The sequence below is a fragment of the Manis pentadactyla genome, chromosome 9 (genome assembly GCF_030020395.1).
Source record: "Manis pentadactyla isolate mManPen7 chromosome 9, mManPen7.hap1, whole genome shotgun sequence".
Classification (NCBI taxonomy): Eukaryota; Metazoa; Chordata; class Mammalia; order Pholidota; family Manidae; genus Manis; species Manis pentadactyla.
Window position 1 is genome coordinate 104447658 of NC_080027.1, and position 19783 is coordinate 104467440.

Sequence of the window (19783 nt, forward strand, 5' to 3'; positions counted from 1 at the left end):
GACACAGACATACGATGGGGAAATGACAGCCTCCTCAACAACTAGTATTGGCAAAGTTGGACAACTACATGTAAGAGAATGAAACTGGATTACTGCCTAACCCCATACACAAAAGTAAACTTGAAATGGATCAAAGACCTGAATGTAAGTCATGAAACCATAAAACTCTTAGAAGACCACATGGGCAAAAATCTCCTGAATATAAACATGAACAACTTTTTCCTGAACATATCTCCCTGGGCAAGGGAAACAAAATAAAAAATGAACATATGGGACTACATCAAGCTAAAAAGCTTCTGTACAGCAAAGGACACCATCAGCAGAACAAAAAGGCATCCTACAGTATGGGAGAATGTATTTGTAAATGACATATCTGACAAGGGGTTAACATCCAAAATATATAAAGAACTCACATGCCTCAACTACCAAAAAGCCAATTACCCGATTAAAAAATGGGTTGACGATATGAACAGACAATTCTCCAAAGAAGAAATTCAGATGGCCAACAGGCACATGAAAAGATGCTCCACATCGCTAATCATCAGAGAAATGCAAATTAAAACCATTCTGAGATATCACCTCACACCAGTTAGGATGGCCAGCATCAAAAAGACTAAGAACAACAAATGCAGGCAAGGATGTGGAGAAAGGGGAACCCTCCTACACTGCTGGTGGGAACGTAAACTAGTTCAAACATTGTGGAAAGCAATATGGAGGTTCTTCAAAAAACTAAAAATAGAAATACCATTTGACCTGGGAATTTCACTTCTAGGAATTTACTCAAAGAATACAAGTTCTCAGATTCAAAAAGACATATGCACCCCCTATGTTTACTGCAGCACGTTTTACAATAGCCAAGATATGGAAGCAACCTAAGTGTCCATCAGTAGATGAATGGATAAAGAAGATGTGGTACATATACACAATGGAATACTATTCTGCCATTAGAAAGAAACAAATCTTACCATTTACAAGAACATGGATGGAGCTGGAGGTTATCATGCTCAGTGAAATAAGCCAGGCGGAGAAAGTACCAAATAATTTCTCTCATTTGTAGCGTACAACAAGGAAGCAAAACTGAAGGAACAAAACAGCAGCAGTCTCGCAAACTCCAAGAATGGACTAATGGTTACCAAAGGGGAGGGATGGGGAGAGCAGGTGAGGAGGGAGGGAGAAGGGGATTGAGGGGTGTTATGATTAGTATACATGGTTTGGGGAGTATCATGGGGAAGACAGTGCAGCACAGAGAAGACAAGTAGTGACTCTGTGGCATCTTACTACACTTGGGCAGTGACTGCCATGGGGTATGGGGGGGACTCAATAATATGGGTGAATGCAGTAACCACATTGTTTTTCATGTGAAACCTTCATAAGAGTGTATATCAGTAATACCTTAATAAAAAAAACTGTATAAAAAAAAATCTAAAGAAAAGCTAATAAAAAAAGTTAAAGGCTTTTCTTCAATAACAAAAACAGTAGTTTAAAACTAGGTAACTATTTGCAAGGGACTATGGCTTAAGATTTGATATTTTGAGAAATGCTTGTGAATTATTAAGTGTACTTCAAGAAACTTTTCATGCTGTAAGCTCCAGTTAAAAAAAAAAAGTCCTAGACATCTTTATATATTATGGTAAAAGGTAAAAGAGCAAAATAATGAGTAACAGCACACAGAGAAATGAATTCATTGTACCAGACAGAATATAAGGGATAAACAGAGGTAGGCAGGAAAGCCTAGAATTAGCATGATGCATCACTGTCCAAGTAGAATTCACAGTGCCAGTGCAACAGGAAGTCAAACTGTAATAGATGTCTATTTCTCATAACTCCAAAAGCAAAGTTTAAAATTTACAGCCCATTCCTAATGTCAAATTCATCCCCACAAATGTTATTTAATAAGCCACACTATACATATGATTCTGTACTACTCTCAGTGATAGAATACATGGTGTACAGCTAAAGAGAAAATGATGTTTTACAGTTAAGAGTGCCATTTGATAATAGCCTACATTCTAAGAAATGTTTCAGTTCTAAATGATTCAACATCAGTCATTGTTTCCTAGTAGTAAAGGTATTTCTTCTGATTAAGGGAATGTTTCAATCAGTACAAGGTACAATTAAAAGCAGTGAATAAAGTAAAGACTATTGGCTTCATTAATGCTTTGCTCTAATACTAACCCCTATTTCAAAGCCAGGAAAATTAGTCCTTAATTCATATCACACACCACATTGCTCTGGATAGGGCCAATTTTAGGAGTCACAGTCTATGTAAGATGAAAAATTAAAAACTCTATTGCTCAGATCCCCTCACAGTTATGCTTCTAGATGTGAATTGCATTCCACCAATGGGATGCACTCATGTAAGATCTGAAAGATGGACATTTTGCTGAGGATATTTCTGTTGCCAGCATCATTAAAAAGGAGGTCGTCTGCTGTAGAGTTCCAGTGTCTTCTTTCTAGCCTTCTGGCAGTTACAGTGAAAGCTTTCCGACACCTTCATTAGAGCAATGGCATCATGTTCATGATTTCAATAGATCTTTACCTCAATATTTGTTCTAAAGACCAAGAAAGAAGTAACAGCCTTCTTGGCCTATCTATACAGATCTCCAAACCTTCTGACAAGTAAGTTTGGGTAATAACATTAAGAATAGTGGAAATGTATAGGGTTCTGGTCTGAAACACCTCCCACCCATACCCAGTCCCCATATACACATGCCTTGAAGAAACTGACAAATATTTAGCTAGACCTACCAAGAAGAAAAAGGAGAAGTCACAAATAAACAGTCAGGAATTAAAGAGGGGGCATCACTACCGACACTACAGAAACCAAAAAGATTATAAGAGAATGTTATGAACTGTATAACAACAAATTAAAAAAATTAAATTTAAAAATTCCTAGAAGGACAGTAACTACTATAAATGACTTCAAGAAGAAATATTAAATATGAATAGGGTAAGAAGTAAAGAAACTGACATAGCAATTTTAATCTTCCCACAAAAAAAAGCCCAAATCCAAAGAGCTTCACTGAAAGTTCCATCAAATATTTAAAGAATAAATATTACTAGTCCTTTATAAACTCATTCAGTAAACAAAGGAAGAAGCACTTCCCAACTCATTCCATGAGGCCAAGAGTACTTTCCTATAAAAGTCAGTAAACATCTTAAGAAAAGAAAGCTACAGGCAAATATCCACAAAAATACATAAAATATCAGCAAACCGAATCCAGCAATATATGAAAATGATTTCATACTATGGCCAAAACAAATTTTTCCCAGGAATGGAATATTGGTTTAACATTAAAAACAAAAAAGTAAAAAATAATGAAATAGCCCATATTATTACAATGTAAGACATAAACCCCTAGATTATCTCAATAAAGGCAGAAAAAGAATTTGACAAAATCCAACACTCATTCATAATACTCTTAGCAAACCAGGAATAGTATAAAACTTAATCTGATAAAGGGTATCTACAGAAAACTCACAGCTAATGTCACATTTGTGAAGGACGGAATGCTTTCTTCCTACTCTAAGGTAAGAAAACTCCTTCCATTTCCATTCAACATTGTTTATGAGCTTTTTGCTCATGCAACAAAGCAAGAAGGCATTAACATAGAATAGCAAGAAATACATTGTTTTAATTCATAGATGATATGATCCTCAAAATAGAAAATCCCAAGAAACCCAAAATAAAATTATGAGGAAAAAAATACACAAAAGCAGCAAAACTGCAGACAAGATCCATGCAAAAACTGATTGTATTTCTGTACACTAGCAACAATCTGAAAATCAATTAAGAAAACAAGTTCATTCACAATAGATCTAAAATGAATAAAATATTTATGAATAAATATAACAAGAGAAGTTCACAATTTGTGTACTGAAAACTACAAAATGCTGACATTAAGAAAGGTTAAAAAAGAGACAGAACTATACATCAATTTACAGATATAGATGTCAAAACACCAGACATGAAATGCAGCAATTTATAAAAATAATTCCACATTCTGCTCAAACAAGTTTTATTCTAGAAACAAATTCAGTATTAGAAAATGTATAAGCATAGTTCACTATATCAGCAGATTAAACCACATGATTAGATCAACTGATGCTAAAAAGGCACTTGATAAAATACTAAAGTTACTCTTAAGAAACAGTAAAATAAATGATTTGAATTTAATAAAGACTATCTTCTAAAAATAGATACCATAACCAGTAGAACACCTAAGCCTATTCAACTAAATCAAACAGTTGGGGACAAAGTAACTAATATAAACAATGCCTTGTAAGAAGAGAATAATAAATCATTGGAAAAAGAGAAATACAACCATCACTTTTGGCTACAATGAAGTACAAATACATAATCCAAAAGACTTTACTGAAAAACTACTGAATTTAGTAAGAAGAATTTGTAAGGTGTCCAGATATAACACAGATACCAAAATACCAACGGTTTTTAATCTATCTACTCTTAGTGAACAGTACCAAAAATAAGAAATGAAAAAATATTTTATTTAAAATGGTAAAAAGTAAAACATGCATAGAAAAATATTAACCAGGAAGGCCTAGAACCTAAATGAAGTAAACTATAAAATCTGAAAGAAAATAAAACAAAATAAGATACTTCGTGTAACTTTGTGGAAAGACATACTATCTTAATAATGTCAGTTCCAAAATTAACAAATAAATACAATGCAGTTTAGATGAGAATCCCAAAATAACACTTTTTAGAATTAGGAAAATACAAATATTAAAGCTTACATGGAAAAATAAATGTAAAAATTAAGAAACATATTAAAATTTTAAATGGTGGGGGCAGAATGCTTGTCGGACAGCCAAAGCATTTTTAAAGTAGGTTTCCCTTTTATACAAAGGAGAAACTTTGAAGATGATCATACCTGGCATTTGTACATATTAAATACTGATAGTAAGTTCTATTCATAAATGATGACCAATGGTTAATGAGTGTTTATAAAATAGACTAACATTAAAAATCAATAAACAATTTTAATTAAATGCATGATAAAATATTAATAATTAAAATAAAACTGAACAATTATTGGGCACCACATTATAAGAGCTTTACACATAACATCTTCCTTTCATCTTAAGAGCCCCAAAGGGCTACTCTGTTTTAAAGATAAGGACCTTGGGGAGAGAAGTTAATCAACTTGCCCAAAGCCACATTTCTAGTCAAAACAGGGATTTAACTAAGAGAACAGTAGGTTTGAATTAAAAAGAATACCACTTCATCATGGAAAAAAATTCCATGTTAATGGAAAGAGATTTCTACCCCCATATATATATGTTAGACCATACCCTACTGTAATTTAACTATGAAATTATATCAGTATCAAACTGAAATAAATAATAAATTGAGATAAGAAAAAGAAGTAATGACAAATTAGGGTTTAAATTGTGCTTTTCCTTTTTAAAGGGTGATATATTTATAATATGGTCCTAACTTACAGGAAAAACAGATTCTCGATAAAAAAAAGAAAGAGATTTCACAATGCAGAAGTTAAATTACAGGTGTTCACTGTTGTAGTAAATATTCGACAAGGAAAACAGATATAGAAGACAAAAGGAATTAAGAGTAGGGTGACCATATGATTTATCTTCCAACCCATAACACTTGGAGAATTAAAGAATGCGGTAATAGTGATTGTATGGTACAGTAAGTATAAGGACGGCCCTAGGCAAACCCAGATATTTGGTCACCGTAGCCAATACTTTAACAAAAATTCTTTGCTGTGATAATAATTGCTAACATTTTTTGAGTACTTACTCTATTACCATGCATTCCATGACTTTATTCTGTCCTATTCACTGCCCCTACAGGTGCTTTGTGCCTCACAGTAGGTACTCAATAAACAATTGTTGAAAGAATGAATAGGTTTCTTTAAATAATTAAAAAAAAAAAGGATTCTATACAATATAGTTTAATTCTTTAAACATCATGGTTACCTAAGCTTGTGAATAAGTAAGCATGCTCGTGCATACAAAGACTTCCAGGAACAACAAATTTAATCAACAACCCCATCTCTATGTATTAAATATGGGAGACAGAATACTGAAATTGAGGCACAGCAATAAATGATTAATGATGGCATACTGCATTCTTCTAATTTAGTCTAGTAATGAGAACAAAATTTAAACTAACAAAGAAAGTTACCTGTTTTCAAATGCTCTTCTATTCTAGTCATGATACTCAACCACCAGCAAAGACACACCTGCTTTTATTACTTACCTGCACAGCCGAAAGCCAAATGGTATCTAGAAGAGGGGCTGAATTTAACACAGCACACGTTAGCCTTCGCCTCAATGCTTGCCACTGAGTTGTCTAGGTTGGTAGACCACAGCTTCACTAAGAGTAAAGGACAACAAAAATGAAAAGAAATAAACAATATATTAGCAAATATTTCTGTAACCTAGAAAATCTGCTTATCGCTACAGCTGTCTTCTTGCTCACCTATAGCACTTTGGTATACTAGCATCAAAAATGTTTAAAGTGAATGACTGAGCAATAGAACAGTGTGTAGAAATCAGGAGAGCTTAGTTTCAAAGTCAGAAAACAACACAGGTAATCAACACGTACTGAAAAGTAACATGATCCCACAACTAAGGCATAAAAGAAAGAGGTAAAAAAAGTAATATGGAGATACACATGTATTCACTATAGAATTCTTTAAATTGTGTGTGTGTGTTTATGAATAGGGTGACTATACGATTTATTTTCCAACTCAAGACACTTTTGAGAGTCACAAACACACAATTTCATATGTATATGTATGGTAAATATCAGAATACAAATATCATTTAAAATACCTGGGAGAAGTTATTTTACCTTTCAATTAATAATTCCATACTTTTATAATTTTATGTAGGAACTTAGTTATATAGGTATGTTCAAAGTAATAGATTACAGAATTGTTCAGTTAAACTTTACATTTTTTTTGTTTTAATTCTTGATATTTAGTCCATTCCAATGGTATATATTGAGATCTATCATGATTAGGGAATAGAAAGCTGACTGATTAGAGCAGTTCAGATCTGAAAGCAATAGTAAGGTGAGCTGTTGTCTTATAAGGTACCAAAGCAACTATCATATAATTTTTAAATGAAAATATCTTAGTAGAATATATATTTAAAATAGATTTTCAGGATATGGGTTACAATCCTAGTTGCATATTAGAATCAGAAACTAACATTAACAATAACAACAGTAAAATCTTCCTGTCAAATCTTTCTGCCAAATCTTCAGTGGGTCCCAATGGGTCATTCAGGACAATACCCAGATGGGGTTCAGGGGTTGGTGTTTATTTTTTTTAAAGCTCTCTGGGTAATTAAAAATGTGCATTTGGGTTGAAAACTAATACTAGAATGAAGGTATGGTAAAATTTTATAATCATTTTAGGAATACAACTATAGTAATCTGTAAATAGGAGTGAAGAAGGTAAAAATGGTTCTAACTACCACTTCTATGAAATGGTATTCCATAAGAATAGAGTTTCTCCACATAAATGAGATAATTTATCTTCTGTGAATGGTATTTCAGAAGGGTATAGAATTTATGTGTAATCTCTGAATAAAAATTAATTAAAAGAAGTTATTTAAAACCTGATGAATCAATTAGCCTTACCAGAGAAAAAGACACTCATTAAAATAAAAGAATAAGAGTTTTTCAACAGCAATATTTGATTTATTTCATGTCATTTTCCAAAAGGAATCATGTGCTATTTCAACCAATATATTATTGTTCAGACAAATAAGATATATAATTCTGAGATGAGACAGCTAGCTGTCATTAAAATTATGCATGTCAAACATAGTATAAATTAGAATATCAAGTTGTAGAACTATACCCTAAAAGCCGAGCAAGCTAAAGTTAATCCTCAACAAATATTTATAGAACATTTATTCTTCCTTTAACACCACTACTAATCACTAAGAACATTTACCAACAAGGGTTATGTATCAGTGTTTTATGACAATTTATTATAAGGGAACATAAAAATGAACCAGAACTAATACAGTGACAATTAAATTAGAAGTAGTCCTTTTTTTTAATTGAGTAATTTTCTTAATGGAATAATCATTAACATTTTTAAAGTAAATTACAATGGTAACCACGATGATTATAATTTTCAATATATATTGGAATTCAACATTACTGCCTGAGCTATAAGAGTAACTAAAACTTAGAATACTATAAAGATACTGTGTGTGTGTGTGTGTGTGTGTATATATATATATATGGAAAAAGTAAAAATAAAGAATACAATATACTTGATTAAATTACTGGTTACTACACACAACAGATGCTATGGGTTGTGTTCCCTCCAAAATTATGTTGAAGTCCTAACCCAGATACCTGAGAATGTCATCTTGTTTGGAAATGGGGTCTTTGCAGATGTAAACAAATTAAATGAAGTCATATTGGATTAGGATTGGCTCTAAATCCAGTGACTTATCTTTAAAAGAAGATGGAGACTTGGATTCAGAGGCACAGAACGAACAAGGCCATGTGTCAACAGAAGCAAAAATTGGATGACCTACAAGTCAAGAAATGCCAAGGACTGCAACTAACCACCACGAGCTAGGAATGCAGCAAGAAGAGATGGTTCCCTACAGCCTTCTGGGGTAGCATGGCCCTGCCATCACCAAGATTCTAGGCTCCTACCCTCCAGTATTGTCAGAGAACAGATTTCTGTTGAGGAAGCCAGCCAGCTGTGGTACACTTATGGCAGCCCTAGGAAACTAATAAGATACGATTAAGTAACATTAAAATCAACTCAATATCCTAAGATGGAATCACAGGAAGGTAAAATAGTTTAATCTTTGGAGGAAGTATAGAAGAAATCAACAAAAGATTTGGAAGGAAATGTCTAAAACAAATATAAATGAGATGGTCCTCAAAATGAGACAGCACATAAATCAATAGGAACACCTACTATTACTTTCTCCTTAAAAGGATGACAGTAAGAACTTAACTTCTAAAATTACAATTTCAACATCTATTGCAAAAACTCCCTTTTTTAAGAAAAAGTAAATTTAAAAGAATGTTGAGCCAAGACAACTAAACCAAACAAGACACATTGCACTTATTTATAGATAATTTCCTTGATACTCTAAAAAATCAAAATAATGATGGCTAGAAAAATCATGTTGCAATTTAAGAGGCTAAAAATGAAAACAACTTATACTGAATACTATCTAGCTGGTTTTTGGATATGAATTTGTTACTTAAAACTAAGTGTTTCAAAGAACAACAAATGCTGGCGAGGATGCAGAGAAAGAGGAACCCTCTTACACTGCTGGTGGGAATGTAAGCTAGTTCAACCACTGAGGAAAGCAATACGGAGGTTCCTCAGAAAACTAAAAATAGAAATACCATTTGACTCGGGAATCCCACTCCTTGGAATTCACCCAAAGAATACAACTTCTCAGATTCAAAAAGACATATGCACCCCTATGTTTATCACAGCACTTTTTACAATAGCAAGATATGGAAGCAACCTAAGTGTCCATCAGTAAATGAATGGATAAAGAAGACGTGGTACACATACACAATGGAATACTATTCGGCCATAAGAAACAAATCCTACCATTTGCAACAACATGGATGGAGCTGGAAGACATTATGCTCAGTGAAACAAGCCAGGCAGAGAAAGACAAATGCCAAATGATTTCCCTCATTTGTGGAGTATAACAATGAAGCAAAACTGAAGGAACAAAACAGCAGCAGACTCAGAGACTCCAAGAAGGGACTAGTGGTTACCAAAGGGGAGGGGTGTGGGAGGGTGGGTGGGGAGGGAGGGAGAAGGGGATTGAGGGGTATTATGTTTAGTACATATGGTGTGGGGGATCACATGGAGAACAGTGTATCACAGAGAAGGCACACAGTGGATCTGTGGCATCTTGCTGCACTGATGGACAGTGACTGCATTGGGGTATGGGTGGGGACTTGATAATATGGGTAAATGTAGTAACCACATTGTTTTTTTATGTGAAACCTTCATAAGAGTGTATATCAATAAAAAGTAAAAAATAAAAAAAAACTAAGTGTTTCATTACAAGTTTGATTACTAATAGGTAAAGAAAAGGCTTTTTTTGGAAGTATCATCTGAATCTTAAATCCCATTAAGTAACACTGAATTTTAAAAAATTCAAATACCCTAGAGAATGGGTAAACTTTATCACCTACTAATCTGTAAAATTTGGGTTAAACAGCTTCCAAGTTCCTTTGTTTAAAATTATTTTTTCCAAAACGGGTTGCATATCTATAATAACATTTGCACCAATTCCAACATGCAGTATTTTTGTTTCTGAGCTTCTCAGACAGAGCCACTGCATGTCTATCTATTTGCTCCAAAGCTTCCTAAGAAAGCATTCATTATAAAAGAAAAAGGAAACAGGCACAGGAGTTTGACACAGTTTCTTTAGTAAGAATGTGTAAGTATGAAAATGCTTGATATCTGATACTCGTGGATCCACTTCTGAATTACTGTTTAGATATCACAGAAAACAGAATGAGTAAAAGGGGATGGTGCTGTTTCACCAAAAATTACCATAAACCTAAGGGACAACAGAACTATTTTATTTATCTATAAATAGTATAGATTTAACACAGAGTGGTACACTTTGACAATATTCATTATCAAACATAAGTTCTTCTTTTAAACTTGATCAATAGAGAAAACAGGACTTGAATTAGTTAGCAATTGTACAGTAAATTGCCCCAAAACTTAGCAACCTAGAACAACTAAGTTTTACTATGTTACAGTTTCTGAGGGTCAGGAATCTCCAAACAGGTGGTTTTGGCTTAAAATATCAAGGCTCAGAGGTCATACACAGGTAAGCTGAGCTGGAGGATCCACTTCAAAGCTCTTGACAACAGGGCTCTTGACATGTGGATTCAGTTTCCGACTATTTTAGCTTGTGGCAACAGACAGTTTCTCCCAAACCAAGTGACTGGAAAGAAAATGGTGAAGATAGAGACTGTGATGTTTTTTAGTACCTAATTTCAGAAGTGACAAAACTTCACTTTTGTAGTATTCCACCAGTCACACACAGACTGGAGCAATGGGGAAGAACTAAAAAAGTGTGGGAATACCAGAAGATGAAGATCACTGGGGCTGTCTGGGATGCTGTGCAACATAAACCTTTTCATTTCAATGGAATTCAGGAGATATTATACTTAGTAAAGTTGTAACTTATAGGAAAGGTAACTGCCTAAAATTATAAATTCATAGGAGAGGTAACTGCTATCATAATGCTATTTTTTTTATTACACTGCAGTTGATTTTTTTAGTTGTCTGTTTTAAGATGTGGAAGTATTTCACTCAATATGAGCTAAATAAAATTAATTTTAAAATTTACCAAGATTTAAAGTTCATTACTTTTACACTTTTAATGTATGCAACTATGAAAATTTGGGATTAATAAATACCTTTATCTACTAATGTCCTAAAGCCTAAATTCTTCCAACTCTTATTTAGAGAAAAAAACCTTTAAAGAATGTGCTTATTATTCTAATCCAAAGAAAGAGTATTTATTGCAAATGATTCCTATGTTACGGATTTAAAAAGAAAATACATTTCTCCAAAAGAAGTTATAATTGGCTCATGAAATTCTTCCTAGTTAGCTTGCTACATATCAATGGTTCTTTAACATGCAAATATGTGCATATATATTTGGAAGTAAACTATTTTTAAAATGCACAGTATGAATAGGAAAAATACCATTTGTAAGAATGTAGTACTTAATTATGCAATGAAAAGATAATTTCTATCAACAAATAACTTAAAAATTTACTAAATACAAAATATATATGTTAAATATACTTGTATGAAATACATTAAGCAATTTAAAATATTCTCTTACTATAAAATTATCACAAAGGTAATATTTTCTAAGTCACAAACAGTTAAGAAGCGATGAATACATTTAGGTAACACTAATTAACACTTCTTAGATGAGTTTAAATGCATTTGGAAATTTTAGTACCACCAAAGACTTAGAGGAAGTACACTATAGCTAGTCTCTCTCACTATGGGTTTATTACTCTGTGGATGATGTCAAAAAAACAAAACAACTCTGAGGAATCTGAAAAGTTTGGAAAAACAGCCATTTTGGGAGAGGAAATTCAAAACTTAAAAGGAGTGACCAACACAGGGATGACAGTACCACTTTTCTCCTAGTCTTCTCCATGGCGAGTCAAAGCCAGCACCTATATCAGCAAAAAGTAAGGAAAATCCCTGTGTTTCTGGATGTAGCACTCATATAGAAGGTGACACAGCAAGCCAGAGGGGTGGGAGTAATCTTCATTTTTTTCTTTTGTTTTGTCCTTTTCTCTTTCTCAACTTCCCTATCAGTGGGCTTCAGTCACAGAGCTGCAGTGTTAAGGAAGTTAATACTCCTTGAGAAACTCCATCTCGGCAGTCATGAACAGGAGTAACCCCAAGTTTCTTGATAAAGCCTCAGTGAAAAAGGACCCTGGGTGGTGACAGTGTGGGGGAAACTTGGAAAAGAAAGCACTGGAGAAGGAGATCCCATAATTATGTATATGAACAAACAAATCTTAGTCACTTCTGAGCTGCTCTGTATGTGAAAGATGGACAAAATGGTAGCAGGGCAAGGGCTTTGTGCACTGAACTACATTTGATAAAACTACCCAGATTTTCAGATTAACCCCTTATTGGCATATGCTTTGGACAAACCAGTGCAGTACAGATAAGGCTCTGAAAACTAACCTGATAATAGAAAAATCACCCACAGAATGCAAAACAGAACTTCCAGTCAAAATCTAAACCAATTGATCGGTTGCTTAAAAAAATAAAACAAAAAACATTCTCTAGAAAATCTGAACAGGACCCACAATATTACAAACAATATTCAAAATGCTTAAGATACAACCCAACAATCACTCTACATACCAAAAGTCAGGAAGATGTGAATAATTTTCAAAGGAAGGCACAATCCAGAGACCAATCCTAAAATCTAGATATTGGAACTATGGAACAGAGTTTAAAGCAATTACTGTAGCTATGCTCCATGGGGTAAAAATAAACACATTTAAAATTAATGGAAAGATAGAAGTACTCAGCAGACATATAGGAACTATTAGAAAAGAACCAAATGAAAATTTTAGGGAAAAACACAGTAATTTTCATGAATGATTCACTGGAGTGACTCATCAGCAAAATGGAGATAGACAGTCAATGAACTAGAAGAAAGAACAACAGAAATGACCCAGTTTGAAGAAGAAAAAAATACTGACAGGACAGAAAAGGTCAAGAACCTATAAAACAAAGTGAAAAGACTAACATTCATGCATTTGGAATGCCAGAGGAGAAAACAGAGTATCAGCTTGATGAATATATGTAACAAAATAGTTTCAGAAGAAAGAAAGTGACATTATATATTGATAAAAGGGCCAATTCAAGAAGAAAACCTAACAACTCTAAATGTTTATGATCCTAACAACAGTTTACCAAAATAAAAAAAAGAGGCAAACAACCCCCTCAACAAGAAAACTAAAACAAGAAAATCAGATTTTAACATCCCTGTATCAGAAGAAGAGACAAAAAAAATGTATTAGCAAAGATACAGAAAACCAAAAAAAAAAAATCAACAATTGAACTGACACTTATAGAACACTCCAGCAAACAGCTAAACACAGATTCTTTTCAATGCATATGGAATATTTACCAAGGTAGATCATATTCTGGACCACAAAACAAATCATAGCACATTTCAAAAACAAATTCTTGCAAAGTATGTTCTCTAGCCATAAATGAATTAAGCTATAAATCAATAACAGAAAGATTTCTGAATATTTTAAGGAAAGGAAGACAATGTAAAGACACATTTTTAAGTAATTCTTAGCTGAACAAAAGAATCACCAAAGAAATTAGATGAAATTTTAAGTTGAGTGAGAAAGCAAATGCATTATATGAAATCTGTGGGATCAGCTAAAGTATCACTTAAAGGAAATGTATATCAAAATATTTATATGAGAAACGATAAAAGGCTCATATCAATGACATGAACTTCAACCTTAACAAACCAGAAAAAGAGAAAAGTCAAAAGCAAGAAAAAATTGATGAATAAACAAAACAGAATATAGAGAAAAATCAATCAAGTAAAAGCTATCTGAAAAGAGCAGTAAGACTGATAAATCTGATGCCATAATGACTTTATACATAACTAATAATAAATGAGAGGACACAAAATACCAATTCCTGGAAGATACAAACTACTGAAGTTCACTCAAGAAGGAACAGAATAGTCCTAAATCTACCAAATAAATTAAATTCTTAATTAAAATTTTCAAACAAAAAAACTCTAGACCTAGAAGCCCTCAATGACAAATTCTACCAAACACTTAAGAACAAAACAATAATAATTTTCAACAGTCACTTCCTTCCACACCCTGACCCTGAAAAAAACTATATGAGAGGAAAATCATTTTATGAGGCCAGCATTATCTTGATATGAAAGTCACAAGAAGACAACACAAGAATAAATAAAAGCCAATACCCATCATGAACATAGTCAAATAACCCTCAAAAAAATTAGCAAATCAAATCTATCAATGCAGAAAAATGATAATACATCATGACAAAGATGAGGTTTATACTGGGAATTTAAGGTCAAGATTTGAAAATAAATTATTATAGTTCATGATATTAACAAAGAAAAGAAGAAAAACATATGATCATTTCCATAGATACAGAAAAAGCATGACAAATTTCAATACATGATAAAAATCCTCAGCAAACTAGGAACAGAAGAGAACTTCCTTAACCTAGCAAAAGAAGCCCAATAAAAAACCTTAATCTAACGGTGAAAGATGATAAGTAATCAGTAACAAGTAAGGATGTCTGCTGTCACTACTCCTATACGTCACCATTCTGTAAGTTTTTGCAAGTGCAACAAAGCAAGTAAAAGAAATGAAAAGCATACACATTGGCAGCAAAAAAGTATTAATGCCTCTGTTTGCCAATATGAATTGCCCAAGGAATCTCCAAATATAAGATCTTAAAAGTAAAGGGTGACTTTAGCAAGGCTGTTGATTTATATTTAAAAATCTATTGTTTTCCTATAAGCTAGCAAAAAAAGAATGGATATTAATGTTTTAAATGACATTTCAATTCCACCAAATCTATAAACTATTTAGTTGTAATAATGTGCAAGATCTGTATGCTAAAAAATATATAATTATGATAAATTTTAAAAGGCCTAAATATGGAAAGATAAACCATGTTCATGGAATAGAAGTCCCAAATATTCTAATATATGAATTCTTCCCAAATTCATCTATAGATTCAGTACTATCTCAATCAAAATCCCAGGAAGATTTTCTGTAGGCAGTAGCAACTTGATTCTAAAACGTACATGGAAAAGCAGAGTAAGTAAAAAATTAAATCATCTTCAAGAACAAAGATGAAGGACTCCTAGTACTTGATCTCAAGACTTACTATAAAGCTACAAATCAAGAATATGTAGTATAGTAAAAGAAGAAACATACAGATTGATGGAGAGTCTAAAAAATATACAACCCTCTATCTGAAATAGACAGACCAGGCAGGCAGAAAATCAGTAAGGACATTTTTTAACTCAAAGCACCATCAATCAACTGAATATAATTAATTACAGACTACTTTATACAACAACAGAATACACATTCTTCTCAAACTCACCTGGACAGTCACTGATACAGATCACATCCCGGGCCATAAAACATACTTTAAGAAGTTTAAAAGAAGAAAAATTATATAATGTATCACTCAGACTACAGTGGAATTAAACTAGAATTCAGTAACAGAAAGATAGCTGGAAAATGCCAAAACACCTGGAGATCAAACAACACTCTTCTAAATAATATAAATCAAATAAATCTCAAGAGAAAGTAAAAAATATTTTGAACTAAATGAAAATACAACTTGTCAAAATCTGTGGGATGTAGCACATAAGGGGAAATTTATAGCAATGAATTCATGTATTAGCAAAGAAAAAAGTATCTAAAATCAATAATCTAAGTTTTCAACTCAGAAAACTTGGTGGGGGGAAGAAAATTAAATTCAAACTAAGAAGGAAAGAACTAATAAAATAAAATCCACTCTAAAATTCATATGGAATCTTAGTAGAACCCAAATATTGCCAAATAATCTTGAAAAAGAAGAAAAAAGATGAAGGACTCATACTTCCAGATTGCAAAACAAAGCCATAGTAATTAAAACAGGGAAGTAGTGGCATAAAGACAGACATACAGATCAATGGAAGAGAACAATCTCCAGAAATAAACACTTGCAGATATAATCAAATGATTCTTGACAAGGATGCCAAGACTTTCAGTAGGGAAAGCATTATCTTTTCAACAAGTGGTGCTAGGAAAACTGGATATCCACAAGCAAAAGTGAAGTCAGTCCCTTATTTTACACCAAATATAAAAGTGACTTCAAAATGGGTCAAAGTAAACATAAGAGTTAAAACTATACAAACTCTTAGAAGAAAACACAAGGCAGGGTTCATTACACTGGATTGACAATGGCTTCTTGGATGACACCGTCATCCAATGACACCAAAGGAACAGACAATTAAAAGAAAAAGACAATCTGGACTTTATCAATATGAGAAAACTTTGTGCACCAAAGCACACTATCAACAAATCACATATCTGATAAGGGGTTAACACCCAGAATATATAAAGAACGACAATTCAACAACAAAAAAACAAAACATTCCATCAAAAAAATGGGCATTGGACTTAAATAAACATTCTCCAAGGTATAGAAATGGCCAATAAGCACATGAACAGATGCTCAACATACAGTCATTAGAGATATGAAAAGCAAAAATCACTGTAAGATACCACTTTACACCCATTAAGATCATTATCATTAAAAAAAGAAAAGAAAAGAACAGCTACTGGCAAGGATACAGAAAAATCAGAATAGTCAGGCACTACTTGTGGAAATGTAAAATGGTGTAGCCTCTGTGGAAAAGAGAAGGGCAGTTTAAAAAATTAAACACATAAGTACTGTATGATCCAGCAATTCTATTTCATAGTATATACTAGAATTGAAAGCAGGGACTCTTTTTAAAGAGGTATTTTGTCATTCATGTTCAAAGTAGCAGTATTCACAAAAGCCAAACAATAGGAGCAACCCAAGTGTCTGTCTATCAACAAATGAATGGATAAACAAAAGTGGTATATTCATACAATAGAGAATTATTTTCTATTATATTTATTACAAGAGGAAATTCTTTCTATTCCTTATAAGAAGAAATTCTGACCCATGCTATGACATGGGTATAACTTGAAGACATTATGCTAAGTGAAAAATGCCAATCACAAAAGGTACTCTATGACTCCACTCAAATGAGGTAGTTAAAGAGTAGTTAATTTCATAGAAACAATAAAGGACAAAGGTGACTTCCAAGAACAAGCAAAGGAGAAATGGGGTGTTATGTTTTACTGGTAGAGTTCCAGTTTTGCAATATGAAAAAAGTTCTTTGGATTGACGGTGGTATAGGCTACACAATAATGTGAATATACTTAATGCCACCGAACAATACATTTAAAAATGGTTAATTTTATGTGTACTTCAATACAATTTAAAATGAAAAAATTTTTAAAAAAATCATTCTACTTAAATTGCTTATAATGGCTTCTCTTTTCCTGATGAAAACTTACCAGTTACCACCTTTGAACAAATGTTAGTCTTCAGTGCAAAACTACAAGTATTCAACTCAGTGAAGGCTATCCCCAGTATATTATTATGAAAAGGAACATTTAACATTAATTAGTCAATTGTAACATGACTCTAAATAATTTAGAAACTTAAGGAAAATTTCTTAAAACAATCGAGAAGGAAGGTATTCCAGTCTATATGCACTGCAGTTCAACAACTTGTTACTTTTTTATTCAAAACTTTTGGGAGCAGTCCAGTCATGTTAATTTCCCTAGAGAATAGGTCCTGCTCTATCACTGCGAAGTAGTTCTCAACACTAGAGCTATCCTTGCGTATCTAACCACTAGTATGGAAAAGTTACACATACAAAAGGAGGGAAGGGTGAAGAAATTAAGGCTACTAACTCTAAGATAAAAGAAACCTGTTAATAGGCTTTATAAATCTAATGGTGAGAAGAACTAGGCCAAAACAGGACAGCAAGGATAACAGAAAAGAATGAATACTAAAGATGGTTATACAAGAAAAACTAGAAGATGTCAATTTAATTGCCAGAAAGCAATACAGAATCTTTGTCTTGAAATATGATAAACTTTGTTTGAAGATTTTAGTATACTGTGGAAATTTAATAATTTTAGTACTTTAATATACATTGGAAATTGTATAATTCAGAATAAAGAGATATCTAAATAGTTCAGCAAGAAAAGTTCATTTGATAGGATATATAAAGGAATTGGTTTAAAAAATGTCATCATGTAACATGAATCAGAAAACATTATTAAAATGAAGATGCAGTGTATTCATTTTTCTTTCACTCCAAAAGAGATACAGATTTTTGTGCTTAGATTATTTCTGTAATAGTCATTAATCACAAAGGACTGCTTAGAGTTTCAATAAATATCTGCACCTCTGCCACTGAAAGGAATTGAGGGAGACTCAAGTAGTACCTTTTGCATCATCAGAACCTGAAGCCAAGAGTTTAGGATCCATCAGATTAAAGTCAACACTCCAACACCTCTTCTCATGCTCCTGCATGTAGAAAGAAAACAAAGAAGTCTCAGACAGAGTATATAGAAAGGAAAAAAGAAAAAACACTTGATAATAATTTATTGCTATGATGGGAGGGAGAGAGAACAGGCTGTGAAAACAAATGAGATGCAAAGTAGTCCCTAAACTTTTTAGACATACAGTTACTAAAATTATTGCTTTTGGAAATTGATTTGATACACTCTTCAAATGCAAAAGTCTGAAGAGATGTTTCAGAAAAGCATTATTTGGTATTACATAGGTATAAAAAATGCTGTATATGACTTTAAATTTGTAATTATATAGCACATGAAGTTCTACAATTATTAAGAAGAGAGAATAAAAAAGTGATTCTTAAAACAAATAATCAGTATCTTTATCTACCTGATAGACCTTTGACCTCTGTCCTGTGAATCCATCCCATAGAATGACTGTGCCTTCATAATCACTGCTGGCTAACAGATTCTTATGGTAACTACTCCAACTGATACAGCTGAAAGCAAGAAATACAGTTAAGCCTTGTTTTATGTAAAATATAAATAACAATGGATACAAAGAATTCTGATGTGTTCAGAAAGATTAGTACCCTTTTAAATGATCTACATAAGCTCATAATAATTTACCTTCCCATAACATATCTGGGGAGAAACATATCAGATAACTCCCAAATTTTTCTATTGAAACTACCAAATAACAACTTTTTCACTCTGATCACTAGCTGGAAGACGATTATGAGCCTAAAGCCGCCACTGGTCAACTTCAATATATATGAGGAAAGCATATCTATGAGTGAAGATAACAGGCCAAGGCAATATAAAGCATGCCATGGCAGAATGAGACCTAACTGAATTGTTCAGGCCCCTGGATAAAGTTGTACTGAATCATATAAGCCAATAAACTAATTTGAATTGAGTTTCTGTATTTATATTTTAAAAAAATCTTAATATAAGCTTATGCCTAAAATTCCAATGAAAAGCATTTAATAGAATTTAACACTTAAAATTTATGATTTCAGCTGGTCTCAAGTACTACAAAATTGAGAATGCAACAACTATAAATGT

The 19783-nt window shown here is 32.8% G+C and overlaps 1 protein-coding gene across 6 annotated transcripts in view; it reads right to left on the bottom strand.

Annotated features, from left to right (window-relative positions):
* COP1 (COP1 E3 ubiquitin ligase) overlaps positions 1 to 19783 on the bottom strand; it is a 214678-nt gene that overhangs the window by 82903 nt on the left and 111992 nt on the right. For all 6 annotated transcript variants that reach the window (XM_036918080.2, XM_036918082.2, XM_036918084.2 and 3 more), the window contains 3 exons: positions 19107 to 19215; positions 18644 to 18725; positions 6248 to 6364 (listed from right to left, as the gene is read on the bottom strand). In XM_036918080.2, coding sequence (XP_036773975.1) covers positions 6248 to 6364; positions 18644 to 18725; positions 19107 to 19215 — 308 coding nt within the window. The remainder of the gene's footprint in view (positions 1 to 6247; positions 6365 to 18643; positions 18726 to 19106; positions 19216 to 19783) is intronic.